We start from the raw sequence: 13,522 nt of genomic DNA, 5'->3' as shown, positions 1-13,522 counted from the left end.
TGCAGACAAATAGACATGCTCACAGTGCAGATACTGACTGACTGACTGACACGTGGCTATGGAAGTGATTCCTATCCTCTAATCTAATTACTGACGCACTGAGTTTGTACTAAGCTCCATTCAGTCACAGCAGGTGAATGGGCTCTTCTACAATGACGTCCTTGCAGTAGCAGCCACGGTTTAGTTTGGATGTTCCTTTTTAATGGACATCACTTGTGGTAATTGTTAGAGCTTGCTGTCATGACTCATAGGATCAGTATATTAGTAATAGCAAGTAAATTTTGGCAGGTGCATTCAAAAGACAGAGAAGATAAAAGACTATCCTATTCAAACAGGACACTATAAGGCCAATTTAATCTCGTTTCACTGTAGATATTTTACTACTTTCTCTATTTTGCTGATATGAATGGATGAAAGAGGTTTAGATAAACGTAGGAAAAACCACAGGCGAATTAATAAAATGAACACATTTCCATGATGATCATACGAGGAGTGGTATATACTGTAAGGTGATTCAATTTTGAGGAAATTTTATTAACAAAGGTCATCATCTCCATAGCAACCACACTCTGAAAAGTTGCTTAGAAATACCTTAAACGCAACAGTTAATTATAATCGAGGAATGAGCCTTTTTAAAAGAGTTTTTAGGACTAGTTATTAAAGAAATATTAAAATGTTTCATGAATAAATTAATAACGAATAAATAAAATAAAAATAAATAAAACCGTCTTTCTCAGTGTGTTGCTAATAATCCACCGCGCTTCGCTACAACCTGGATTTCATCATTTTCACAGTGGGCGTTAAGGACCGCCCACTCTCGGTGACGCGGGGGGCGGAGTGGCGGTTCTCGGGAGCGCGCGTTCTCATTTTAGCGCTGCTCGGCCATTCTGGCACAGAGACAGTCGAAGTTTGACTGTGTGTCGACGGTCCTTTACTGAGGAAGAAAAGACCTACCGTTAGCTCCACACGCCGTGCCTGTAGCCGCGTTGCGTCTTTTCTCCAGCTCGACTCCACCAAGTCTGAATTCGCATTAAATATGTCTCATATCATTTGTTATCAAACGCCTCAGGTAAGACTGTTCTCTCTCTTAAAAATAATTCAGAGATGAACTGATGTTGCTTGATGGCTTCGACGTGTAGTCAGCTGTTAACGCGTGGTGAAGCCGTTGTATGGGTTATTGGGCACTAGCACGGCCGTAAAACGACTCTTAGATGTGTATTTGGGAGCTTAAGATAAATGGCAATTTTCGCATTTATCGGGTTTGTGCGACAACCGCTGAAAATGCCGCGCAATGCTCCCTCGTAGCGGAGAGTCGCGGACAATTTACCCCGGCCGCAGCTTTCAGGTTGGCGTTACTGATGACTACAATAAGCTAACACTGACCGGTAACATAAGAGTATTGTTATTTTAGATGTAATTACTGAATAAAACACAGTGTCTGAATTTATTGTTGGTGTAGCTGCCCCGTGGTTACCGAGCTAGGAAGCGGTTGCTAGCTTAAAAAAAGGCTAACATGCGCTTCCCTCGGATCCATCTCTCCGTGACTTCCTAGCTCATTCCGTTCATTCCACCTGCATGCCCATGCCTAGGTCGCGTAAATGCAGAGGTATTTGTATAGTCTTCCTTTGTAGTCTTTGGAGAAAAAAAATCGATTTAACCTAATCTGGTACTTTAGGGCGGGGGGTCCCTTTCCCGACTCAGTTTCCGGTGGCGGGATTGTATTTAGTGGCTATATGACTTCTGGATCATCGCCAGACATCATGGCCCTGGTGGTGGTTTCCTCTCGCTAGAGTGAAGGAGAGAGGGGGTTATTGAATGGCACTGCATAATAGCGACGAGACAAACATACGTACTTTAAAACAAATTGCAAGATTTACCCTTCGAGAAATGGTAGGTAGTTAGGGTGGGACACGCTGTCCTTTACTGACCCTTCATGTAGTTTAGCCACATTCTGTGGGCTGTGACCAGTCTTGCCACAGTACTGATGCCCCGTTTTTGCCACTGGGGCTTATTGATTACCCTTGATCATTTGGTATTCATTGGCTGCATGCTGCCTAACGCCATGGTAGTATTTGACCTACTGTGCTGTTAATCGGTTTCTGAAGCTAACAGTCACGTGGAAAATTCCCTAGTAACACACTGATTTAATGAAAGGGCTAAAAATAAACATTTAACGGGTTCCTTAATGTATGTCCAGTATGTGCTAAATGGAGTGTGTGCGTATATATGCATTCTGATCAGTTGTGCTCACAGGCATTAGTGCTTTTATTTGCAGACGTGCTATTTTAATGAGATGGCCAGTAGTTGACTTGGGGGAGGGGGTTGGTTTGCTCCTTACATGCATTTGACGGCCTCCTCACCTTGTAGCTTATTGGAATGGATTTCAACTACAGACATGTTCCAGCGTAGGAAGGACTGTGTTTTAATAAGCTACAGAGGCAGCTGGGTGTATAGTGCTTTTTGTTATTGTTGTTCACCCTTATTAGATTCCCTTTGCGACGTGTTACAGGCGGTAAATTTCCACACGGTGAAAACTGGGTGTAATATTAAGCAGTGCCTCTTTTCACCACAAGAGGGCTGCCTAACAAGCATTAATTGTTCAGCTTTCCTACCAGCATTCTTTGTGCCTGTTTAATCAGATGGAAAAACGGAGAGAGGATCCATTCAGAGCTGTCCTCTGTGACAAAGTTGGGAACAGTGTCACTCTTTCTCTTCCAGGCTATTGTTCTCCCTCCTTTGTTTAGTGGCTTTCAAGCCTGCCTGTACAACGGCATTTGAAGCTCATCAACCATGCGCCCCGACCCCCCCCTTCTTATTTTACTGCTTGCTCAGTGTCTGATGTGATACAAGTTTTGATCATGACTTGTGCTCACACAAGTGCCCCAAAGGACAGCCACAGGCAACAATTTCATACATATTCTGTTAAGCCTGAGACAATAAACATTTACTGGTTCCCAGAATAACTGTGTCAGTGGTTTAAAATTATCCAAATACACCAGGTCCTTGTGTCAGGAAAGCTGGGTTTAAGATGGAAACTCTGTTAAAGAACTATCTGGAAAGTTGAAGGTGTGGCTTTTGGCTGCCAGAGTTTCGCGTAAAGTGCTTGGTGGGAAAAAGGGAAGTGAAACGAGTCAATATGCCAGTGTGGTGGACCCAGGCCTGTGGAGGAGTTCACAGCATTTGTTCCTTCTCAGGGAGTCTTCTGCCAGATGTTGCGTAACGACTCAAAAATAGGTCAGCGTGCCCTCCGTCCACACGCAGACGGGCTGAATTATAGCTTTCTGTGCCAGTCTCGCTGTGTGTGCTGTTCATTGCTTTGTAAAAAGCCTATTTTCTAGAATGTGCCACCGAGCTTTGCTTTTTTCAGTGTGTGCTTTGGCACACATTATTGGCAGGTTCACATATTTGCCAATGAGCTCTTTCCCAAAAACAAAACAGTTGCGCAACATGGCACATCTTGATGCTTTCTGGCTTTAATTTTTATACTGCACGCAAGTAGCATCACTCCAGCACTTGCAAAAAAATAAAGCCAGTAGTGACTGACAAGTAGTGTAATGCTTTTTCAGGAAAATGCATTACTTTTTAATCTTTTTTATTATTATTTTTTTAATCATGATCATTTTGTCCCTCAGACTTGAATTGTCCCAATTTATTCACGTCCCTTTGTGGGTTGCAGTGGAGGTAAAGAAACTGTTGGATACAGCCTGAAGCACAGTAATCCCTTCTTAGAATAGATCCTCCTTCCATTACTTTCTTATAAAACTGCTAACAGTATGGTTATGAGTTTAGTAGGTCACTGGATTTGAGTACTTTTACTTTGTTGATCTGGCTCAGTACATGTGTGTACTTGCTCTGCGAGTGTGATTGTAAATGATATCGGATAGAAGTTTAAGATTGATTTATGTATTCATACCGTTTTTATTGATCCTTTTCTAATGTTGCAGTAAAAACAAACATGCACTTTATTCAAAGTTAGCTGGAAAATAAATGTTTTTAAAAAGCAGAGTACAAATGAATAGTTTTCTCTCCTTTTTGTTCCTTTATTACAAATGTGTCATTCACACGTGACCTTGGCTTGGAAAGAATGTGTTTGTTTCCTCTGAACTATCTGACAGCGGATAACATGGTTGTTATTTCAGCAGCGGCTTACAAAGACCATGCTGTTTGTCTGCCTCATTGTCAGTCTGGTCTTTTGCTGTTTCTTTATCGGGTTAGCAGTGAAGTCAAACGTAGAACAGCTGTATTTACTTCTGTTAAAATCTTTTTGTTAAACTGGGATAATCGTGTGTTTCGGGGTCAGTTTAGGTATCCCTCTGCTTTACTTTTTGGTGAAGTCTAAATTTGTTTTTTAGTATTGGATCGAAATGTCTGAGGGGGAGGATCTTTACTAGGTCAGTGGGTTTTGGTCAGTGGTTGTTGATCAATGGTCATGAGAATTTGCATAATTATGATTACGGAACTGACCTCCCAGCCCATTGTTCCTTCAGTGGGCTGGTTTCAGTCATTATGCAAATGTACTGTTTATAAGATTTGGGGAAACCTGCAGTCAGCTGAGACTGAAGACGTCACTTGGATTAGTGACAAAACGTTTCTCCCACAAAACGCTACGTCCAGATGAACAGAATCAACTTTTGGAGATTTACTAGGTGTGATGTGATTTGTAGGTGGGGTTGTGCACTAGGGTTACATGTATATGATGCATTTGCTGTACAGTGTCCTTGGGTGTTCTGAGGGGCGCTATTTTTAAATTAAAAAAAAATTATTATTATTATTATATGAAGCTTCACATGTCACAAGTCGTTTCCTCCTGCATTTTTCTTATAGGTCAGTGCCTGATTATAAAGGTTCCTATAGGGAGGAGCTAGCCGAGTAGGCCTGTCATGTAACATAGAGCTGATGGAGCCTTGCCTCGGAGAGAAGGGGAGATGAAGCTGAAGACATGAGATGGATTAAATGGTCTTGCTTGGCCTTATCAGCAGGTGTGGAGATTTAGAGCCAAATGGAGTGTTGCAAGGGAGGAGTATATGGTGCTTGGCTACCAGTGCTGCAGGCTCCATGCTTTACAGCAGGGGTAGGCAACTCCAGGCCTCGAGTGCCGGTGTCCTGCAGGTTTTAGATGTGTCCTTGATCCAACATGCTGATTTAAATGGCTAAATTACCTCCTCGACATGTCTTGAAGTTCTCCAGAGGCCTGGTAATGAACTAATCATGTGATTCAGGTGTGTTGACCCAGGGTGAGATCTAAAACCTGCAGGATACCGGCACTCGAGGCCTGGAGTTGGGGACCCCTGCTTTACAGGATATTGGGATAACAGTTTCTTAAACGTGATGGGATTGACTGGTCTGATTTATCTTTTATTGAATTTTGTAAGCAGTCTTGTGACTATTGAGGAAAACTGAGCTCTGCTGCGTGATTGTTTGTTTCCAAAGAGAAGGGACTGCAGCGCTCACTTTCTTACCACGTGGAACTGACTCATGCTCACATTGCCTGAATGCCAAGAACATGCAGCATCCATTTAAAAACCAAGCAAGAACATAACTCCCTGTTTTCCTTCTCCTTTTTTTTCCCCCATGCAGGTTATAATGTGCAACAAACACAGAATAAGTACTACTCTATAGCCAACGGGATACCAAGGACTCGATTGCAGTCGCTTCAAGCCTGATAGTTTGTCCTTGTGGCTGCTTCCCCTCTCCATTCTGCTCAGTGGTCAGCTGGCATTTCTTCTGACAACTTCCCATCCCTCTCCCTGGGTGAAGAAGACTTAGTTCTCACAGGGATCTTAGTCTGCTTTGCCTGGTGCCTACGTTTGTTTCCTGTTCTGCTCTCAGCAGTGGTGCTTCCCTGGATTTGAATTATTCTCTATTAGGTAAGACAACCACTAATGCAAGGATTATAATTGACAGTGCACGTTGCAGACGCCTAATCCTAATCCGGTGTAGTCGTCAATGAAATAAGCCAGCGTTTACGATCCTGCATACCTGAAAGCATGTCTCACACTGCAGAAGATATTCATTAGTGCTTGACTAAATGCATATATTTTTTGTTCTCTTTTTTTTTTTCCTTAGATAATTTGTCAAAATTTTCCAAGATGATTCAAAACGGTTATTTGATCTTTGAGGATGAAAGTTTCCTGGACTCTACCGTGGCCAAAATGAATGCCCTGAGGAAAAACGGGCAGTTCTGTGACGTTAGGCTGCAGGTATGCTTTATTGCAGAAACACTTGCATGGTCCATTGCACATTCTCAGAAAAGCCACCGAGTTATTCTGTGAACTTCTATGAGCTGAGGTGGAGCAGGGTGTGCTCTAGAGGACAAATGACCACTTACTCCACTGATTAACCTTTAAATACATGTTGTAAAAAAAAAAAAAAAACTCAATTGCTTTTCATTTTAACTTTATTAGTTTTACCCACTGTGATCTTTTATGCATTTCCCCCCCGATCCTGATTGAGTGACCCTTCTTTCTCTTTATTGCCCAGGTGTGTGGTCACGAACTCATGGCCCACCGTGCAGTTCTGGCTTGCTGCAGTCCCTACCTGTTTGAGATCTTTAACAGTGACATTGAGTCTCATGGAGTCTCACATGTCACTTTTGAGGACTTGGACCCAGAGGCTGTGGAGATCTTGCTAAACTACGCCTATACTGCCCAGTCAGTAGCAACTCTGACCTTTGACCCTTACGCCCATCTCTTTATGATTCTTAACCTTTGGTTGATAACGACTATGCATTTTCTGTGTGATAGACTCAAGGCAGACAAGGAGCTGGTCAAGGAAGTTTACTCTGCAGCCAAAAGGTTCAAAATGGAGCGAGTCAAACAGGTATGTTTTTTCCTCATCGGCCCCATTCGTCACAATTTTCTCCCCCATCATCCTTAAAGGTTATTTCCTCAGTTAATCCCAGTGTGTTCCGCTCACTTCAGATTTGTGGCGACTACCTGCTGTCTAAATTGGATTCCCAGAATGCCATCTCCTTTCGAAACTTTGCCAGCTCTATGGGAGATGCTAGATTTTTGTCCCAGGTAGATGCCTTCATCCAAGACCATCTACTGGAAGTGTCTGAACAGGAGGACTTCCTTAAACTTCCCCGCCTTAAGGTACTGGCATAAAGGATCACACATGTAGTTAAATATTTAAGTATTTATTGACTGTTTAAGTGCATTTGAGCCATTCTGTAATGAAGAAGTGATACATTGTAAGCCTCCGTTAACAGTCTTATGTCTCTGTAGCTACAGTTAGTGTTTAGTGAAATAACTCAGGATTAAGCTTTACATTTATACCTTTCTGACTCTAACGCAAGATTAACGATACTTACAGTATGAACGTGCGCCCTTTAATCATTACACTCAAATCCTGTTGAGTGTGGGGGACGTGAAGCACAGCAGGCTAACATGAGGCTTTTGTTCACACTGAATTAACCCCGTGGTTGAGTCAAAGTGAGCCTCTCCAGTTTTGTAAGGCTGGAATATAAACCTGCATGTGATTTCCTTTATTGTAGGATTGCATTATGCTGAGAGAAGAGCTGAAATTGGCATTTTAAACAAACTAATGGCAAAATGCTAATCATTCAGTAAGATGAGGTTCCCAGCTACCCAGTAAAGCTCGTGGTATTCATTTTCTGTTACGTGCTCACTTCATTTCTGCCGTGCACGCCTCCTGTTTCACCTCCTCACTCTGTGTTTACAGTTGGAGGTAATGCTAGAAGACAACCTCACCCTGCCCAGCAATGGCAAGCTCTACTCGAAGGTTCTCAACTGGGTGCAGCGTAGCCTGTGGGAGAACGGTGACCATCTGGAACGACTGATGGAGGAGGTCAGTATCCGGGTGTGCCGTCTCGGCTCATACTAATCTGCATTCTTGCCTTCCCCCTTCCCCTCCCTCTTAACTCCTCCTGTTTTTGACATTAAGAAGTCATTAGGAGGCTGAAGTAGAAATGGCATGCCATTTTCATGCTGTTCTATCAGCATTGTTCTTTTTTTGTTCCCTCTGATTTGTTGGAGTGTTTGCAGTAAGAAACTCTGTACCCCTGAACCCTACTACAAATTAGAGGTGAGCCCAAAAGAGCTGCTGTCTGCTCTTGTCTTTATATTTTTGGTTTGTTTGTTTTTTCCAATATTCTCTTTTGGGTATGTGGTTGGATTACATGCAACCCCATCTGAGTATTACGGTGCTCCTCTCCTCCTATGAACACACACACACTCAAAGGTCTGACCCTTGATTCTGATTTTTCACTTTTTGCTATCTGAACAGGTGCACGTTTGTTGCTGCAGCACTAACAGGCACTCCTCCCCGTTGATTTATATCTCCTGTAGGTTTATTAGCAGCAGCAGGAGACCAGACTGAGGAGCCAGGACTGAGCCACCAGGGTAATGAGTCAGAGAAAAGGGAGGGAGGAGAGGAGCACAACTGCCCCTCAGCAGCTTCTCTTTGCAGCCAAACAACACTGTGTCCCCATCTGTCCATGGCATACATGCACATGAATCCCATTTCCACATTTATCAGAACACATGGTTCATCATCTCCCTCGCAAGCGATACATGCAATTGAATACCCCGTTACTGCACATAAATTCATGTTAAACTTTTCTAAAATACACACACATCAATCCTTTGCCTTTTTATTTTATTTTTATATGCCCTAAAGATGGGCAGCTGAGTGACTCCAGCAGCTCCGACAGAATACATCTGACTGCTCGCGTCTCCTGGTGGATTTAATCTGTTATGTCCCAGCAAAGTTGTTTTACCTGCACTGTTGTTAGGCATCTGGATTTGCCTGCTCGTTGTGGCTGCTGTCACAGTAACAACTTCAACTAGAGGCTGAATTTTGAAGCAGCTGATGTGGGAAGTGTGCCACACGCAGCTCCTCTTCTTCATTCTTCACAGAAGATCTTTCCAGATGGAGCTTCGCATTTTATTATTTCTTTTTTTTACCAACTCCCTCTGTTCATAGATGGAAATTAAGGAGATGCTCTGTCACATTCGGCCGATATCTTCTTGCGCTTGAACGCCTAACACACTCTGTGCAGTGCTGGTGGTATGTGTGTCTTTAAAGGAAGCCTTTCTATTCAAACAGCAGAAGATCCAGGTCTCTGTCCCTCCCCCCTCTCCTCTTTACAGCACTGCCTCTCCTCCCCCCCCCCCCCCTTTTTTTTTCCCCCTCCCCCCTTATAAGGGGCTCTCAGTGTGTTGCCATGGAGACAGCCACATGGGTGTGTTGTTCCTGTTTGTCTTTCAGGTGCAAACGCTGTACTACTCACCTGACCATAAGCTGGTGGATGGAGGGCTGGTGATTGAGGGGCACAGTGAGGTGTTTGGTGGCGAGGAGGACCACCTTCAGTTTGTGCAGGTACTCAACAGCTTGTGCCTGGCTTCACCGCCTCTACCACAGTTTGCTTGGCAGCGTGCGGCATACAGCTTGTGCCTGACCATGCATCAAAGAACTACATGGTCCCTTTCTGGCTAAAAGTCTATATGGCTCATTTGTACCATAATTTAGCCACAATGTAAGAGCTAATGTAACGTAGAACATGACCAATGATGCCGGCCTGGCAGTGCTGTTGAGCATATGTTAAAAGCTCTCTGTGTTTATTAAGCTAATCTCAGCCAGCTGAGCGTGGACAGTTGCTGTTTCAGGTTTTTATCGGCCTCCTTTAAATTGTGTGGTGGTCTGACACTGCTGTAGTAGCTGCTGTAGCTGGCTTCAGATATGGGGAGGTGAGATTTTGGTACTTGCTCCGGCAAGATCATGCTACGTCTACGTTAGAGCAGCTGGATCAAAGAGTAGGCTGGGATGGAATTGGTTGGCGTTGGCCACTGTTGGGGCCTGTGGTGCAAGCTTGGTTTCTGTAGCTGCAATATACTCTTGCAGAAGAAACCTGTACGGGAGAGCGACCAGCGACAGATGAGCTGCAGCTCTTCAGGAAGCCTGTCTCCCTCCAACCAAGCAGCAAACGCCCCAAAGCAGACCGCCAGGAGAGAGTGGAAATACATCGCCTCTGAGAAGACCGCAAGTAAGTCCATTAACTGTGCGATCAGAACTTGCCTTTGGGTGGAATAAACGCCACATGCTGTACATGAAAAGCAAACTTTTTGTTGCCTAACCATCTCTAATCTTACTCCTAGGCAACAACTACTTGTGTCTGGCTGTGCTGGACGGTGTGCTGTGTGTGATCTTCTTGCACGGTCGCAACAGCCCTCAGACATCTCCCTCTGCCACTCCCTGCTTGATGAAGAGCCTCAGCTTCGAGGCCCAGCCAGAAGAGCTCGAAGAGCAACCGCTCTCACCCATGCATTATGCTCGCTCCGGCCTGGGCACCGCAGCCTTGAATGGAAAATTCATTGCAGCAGGTTGGCAAATCATCCATTAGCCTTACTGCTTTCTCTGTCGGTGGGGTGTGTATTTGTAGGTTATAGTGCAGCACGGACAGACGTACACACGTTGTTCTCACTGGACATGTAGGTTTTGCACTGATTAATATTTTGAGTTTATATAAGGGAGTTATTGACTGTGGTGCCTCTTTGTGTTCCTGCAGGGGGCTACAACAGAGAGGAGTGTCTGAGGACTGTCGAGTGTTACGACCCCAAGGAGGACCGCTGGACTTTCATCGCACCCATGCGGACTCCGAGGGCTCGTTTCCAGATGGCCGTGCTCATGGTAGAGTTTTAGCATTTATCTTATCTCAGGTTCATTTGTTCTGGATTACAGAGACATTTTAATATCCGCCCGGGAGCGTAGCTGCACCTGTTCAAACAGGATTAGTTGTCCTGGTTAAGTATTTCTCTACTCCTCGTGTTCAAATATGTTTGTTACATTTCTGTTAGTTGGCACTTGATGTTGCAAAAATTGGAAGTGTGAAAGGGTCTAATGACCTCTTGCAGGGTCAGCTTTACGTGATTGGAGGTTCAAACGGACATTCTGATGAGCTGAGCTGTGGGGAGAAATACGATCCTCGCACTGATGAGTGGACTCAAGTACCAGAGCTGAGGACGAATCGCTGCAACGCAGGTCGGTCCACTGTGCATGCATGTAACTTTTTTTCCATGTCTAGAAAAAAAAGTGTCTGAAGTCTTCAACTCGTCGCTTTCATCTCTCTTAAAGGCGTCTGCTCCTTGAACAACAAACTCTATGTTGTGGGAGGGTCGGATCCCTGCGGGCAGAAGGGTCTGAAGAACTGTGACGCTTTTGACCCTGTGGCCAAAACCTGGACCAACTGTGCCTCCCTCAACATCAGTGTGTATCCACAGTGGATTTTGACTTTTTTGCAGCCTGAGGTGAGATGAAAAGCTGTATTCATTAAGCGAATATGATTTCAGGGAGGCACCAGGCAGCAGTGTGCGAGTTGGACGGCTTCATGTACGCGATCGGAGGGGCAGAGTCGTGGAATTGCCTGAACACCGTGGAGCGCTACAACCCCGAGAACAACACCTGGACTCTGATAGCTCCCATGAATGTGGCTCGCAGAGGGGCCGCCGTCGCCGTTCATGCAGGTGAGTCCACAGATACGAAAAGCTAGACCTGCCTTTCAGACTGATCCGTTCTCGGTCAGACTTCCCTGATGTTGGCATCTCTGGCTCTCGATAGGCAAACTGTTTGTTGTCGGCGGCTTCGACGGCACCCACGCTCTTCGCTGTGTGGAGATGTACGACCCCGCCCGCAACGATTGGAAGATGCTGGGCAGCATGACATCGTCTCGCAGCAATGCGGGCGTGGCCATGCTGGGCGACACAATCTACGCCGTGGGCGGCTTCGACGGAAACGAGTTCCTTAACACGGTGGAGGTATACAACCCCGAGATGGACGAGTGGTACGACTGCGCCAAAGCCCCGTCTCCCCTCTCTGACTGAAGAGGGAAGACCGGGAGGAGGGAGAGCAGGGGATTGGAGTTTCAGTGCTTCACCTATTTTTATTTTCCCCCCAAACTAACAGGCTTAGTGACGTAATCGTGTTTCGTGATGATCTGTGTGTATGAGCGGATACGTGTGGGGGTGGGGGGACGGGCGAGGGGTCTTCAGTGAAGATCGACTTATATGTAGGGGGGGTGGGGGGGTTGTTGCCCAAAGCAACATGACGCCTTTGCATATTGCATACAATGGTTTTTGTGCTGTATATATTTAGTTTCTTCCTCATTTCTGTCATATGCCAACACATTTAGTGCTTCTTTTTCCCCCCTTACATTTCAAAGGTTTGTCACCTTTGAGGTTTTCACAGAAACGTTCGACTTTTGGTTACTTAAAAGGTGGCTGTATGGAGTGGTTTTGTTTTCATTTAAGAATATTTCTGTTGGGGGAAATGTAAGTTTGCTCACACATTTAAAGGTCAGTAGTTTGAAGCCTTACTCAAAAGTGCGAGTAGATAAACACCTATCATGGCTTTTTGTGTCATTTTAAACCAGCTGGATTGCTTTTTGGATCTTAAATGATGGCCTTTTTTTATATTTTTTTATACACTGCTGATTTACCAGTTTAAAAATAAAAAAAATAGTAGTAGCAGAGAGCTTCAGTCATTGACTCTAACCAGTGCCAGATTTAGTTGCATTCACGTGCACACACACGCACAAACCATGCTTCTGCTAACTACATTTTTGTTTTTGTGACTTAAGAAATTGATGTATGTAGACATGCAGTTTACTAAAAATCTTTTCTTTTTTTTCCCCGTCTTGGGTTTAAAGTGTCAGGCATTGGCAGATTCTTCTGGAAGGATTGTTAGAGCAAGAAAATGACCACATTTGTAACATTTCTTAATAAATCATTTAAACCAGATTCTTTTGGCGTGATGTGTCATGATTTGAGATGAATCATCAGTTTGCAAATTCTGACATTAATCAAGTAATTAACAAAGTATCGCTCGATAACAGACTGTATCGTTTTTAAGTCGTGACTCAGCAGGTGACCCTAACTTTTGCTGCCACCTCATCTTCCTCTAGTTCTGCTCCTGAGTAATTGCTGTGTCCTGTTCACTGCTAAGCTTTCACTGCCACCATTTTCCACAGTGACTACCACACTAAGCCAGTTTTTTTTTTTTTTTTTTTTTTTCCCCTCCCAAGTGTCTTTTAGTGGAGATTATGCTAAGCTGGCTAACAGACATCAGCAGGAAGGGATGACGACAGTCATTCTGGATAGTGGAAGTGTTGAAAGAGGACTGCCTGACCTCGTATCACTGCCTGCCTGCTGGAGCTGGTTTAATCCCTGCCCTGCACTCAATTCACAACTTGGTCACTGGTAACTTGTATGGTGGGGTAAATGGGCTAGTATAAGTATGTGTGGCTGTACACTTTTCTCTTGCATTGTAAAGTGGGATCATGACTAAAGAGCTGAGAGCATCGACATGTGTTGAAGCATTTTAAACTCTTACCTGATCATTTACAATTATAACTTTGATAGTTTTTCTTCCAGTCATTTTCTAATTACAACGTCACAGCGAGGTCCCTCGACAGCTACAAGTTTAAAAGAAAGGCTCTGTACATTTTTCTAAATGACTAAGCTGAGACAGGAAGTTGGGGTCCTCATTACCTGTCCTTTCACCATCT

The 13,522-nt window shown here is 44.3% G+C and overlaps 1 protein-coding gene across 2 annotated transcripts; it reads left to right on the top strand.

The window, feature by feature from the left end:
• The first annotated feature begins 864 nt into the window (after positions 1-864).
• Positions 865-12,755, top strand: ivns1abpa (influenza virus NS1A binding protein a). Of its 2 annotated transcripts, none has more exons than XM_082511066.1 (15): positions 865-1,069; positions 5,578-5,867; positions 6,067-6,200; positions 6,481-6,650; positions 6,744-6,819; positions 6,921-7,094; positions 7,684-7,809; positions 9,232-9,342; positions 9,865-10,006; positions 10,119-10,343; positions 10,529-10,650; positions 10,875-11,001; positions 11,095-11,226; positions 11,310-11,483; positions 11,578-12,755. In XM_082511066.1, exons 3-15 carry the CDS (start codon positions 6,090-6,092, stop codon positions 11,838-11,840), a joined length of 1,953 nt encoding a protein of 650 aa, XP_082367192.1. In that variant the 5' UTR covers positions 865-1,069; positions 5,578-5,867; positions 6,067-6,089; the 3' UTR covers positions 11,841-12,755. The 2 variants fall into 2 exon arrangements, with proteins under 2 accessions (XP_082367192.1, XP_082367193.1); XM_082511067.1 differs by lacking the exon at positions 865-1,069 and adding an exon at positions 4,830-4,979.
• Positions 12,756-13,522: the final 767 nt, after the last annotated feature.

The sequence above is a fragment of the Aulonocara stuartgranti genome (genome assembly GCF_965226115.1).
Source record: "Aulonocara stuartgranti genome assembly, chromosome: 17".
Classification (NCBI taxonomy): Eukaryota; Metazoa; Chordata; class Actinopteri; order Cichliformes; family Cichlidae; genus Aulonocara; species Aulonocara stuartgranti.
The sequence above is the reverse complement of the archived record's forward strand: the minus strand, read 5'-3'. Positions and strand labels throughout refer to the sequence as shown.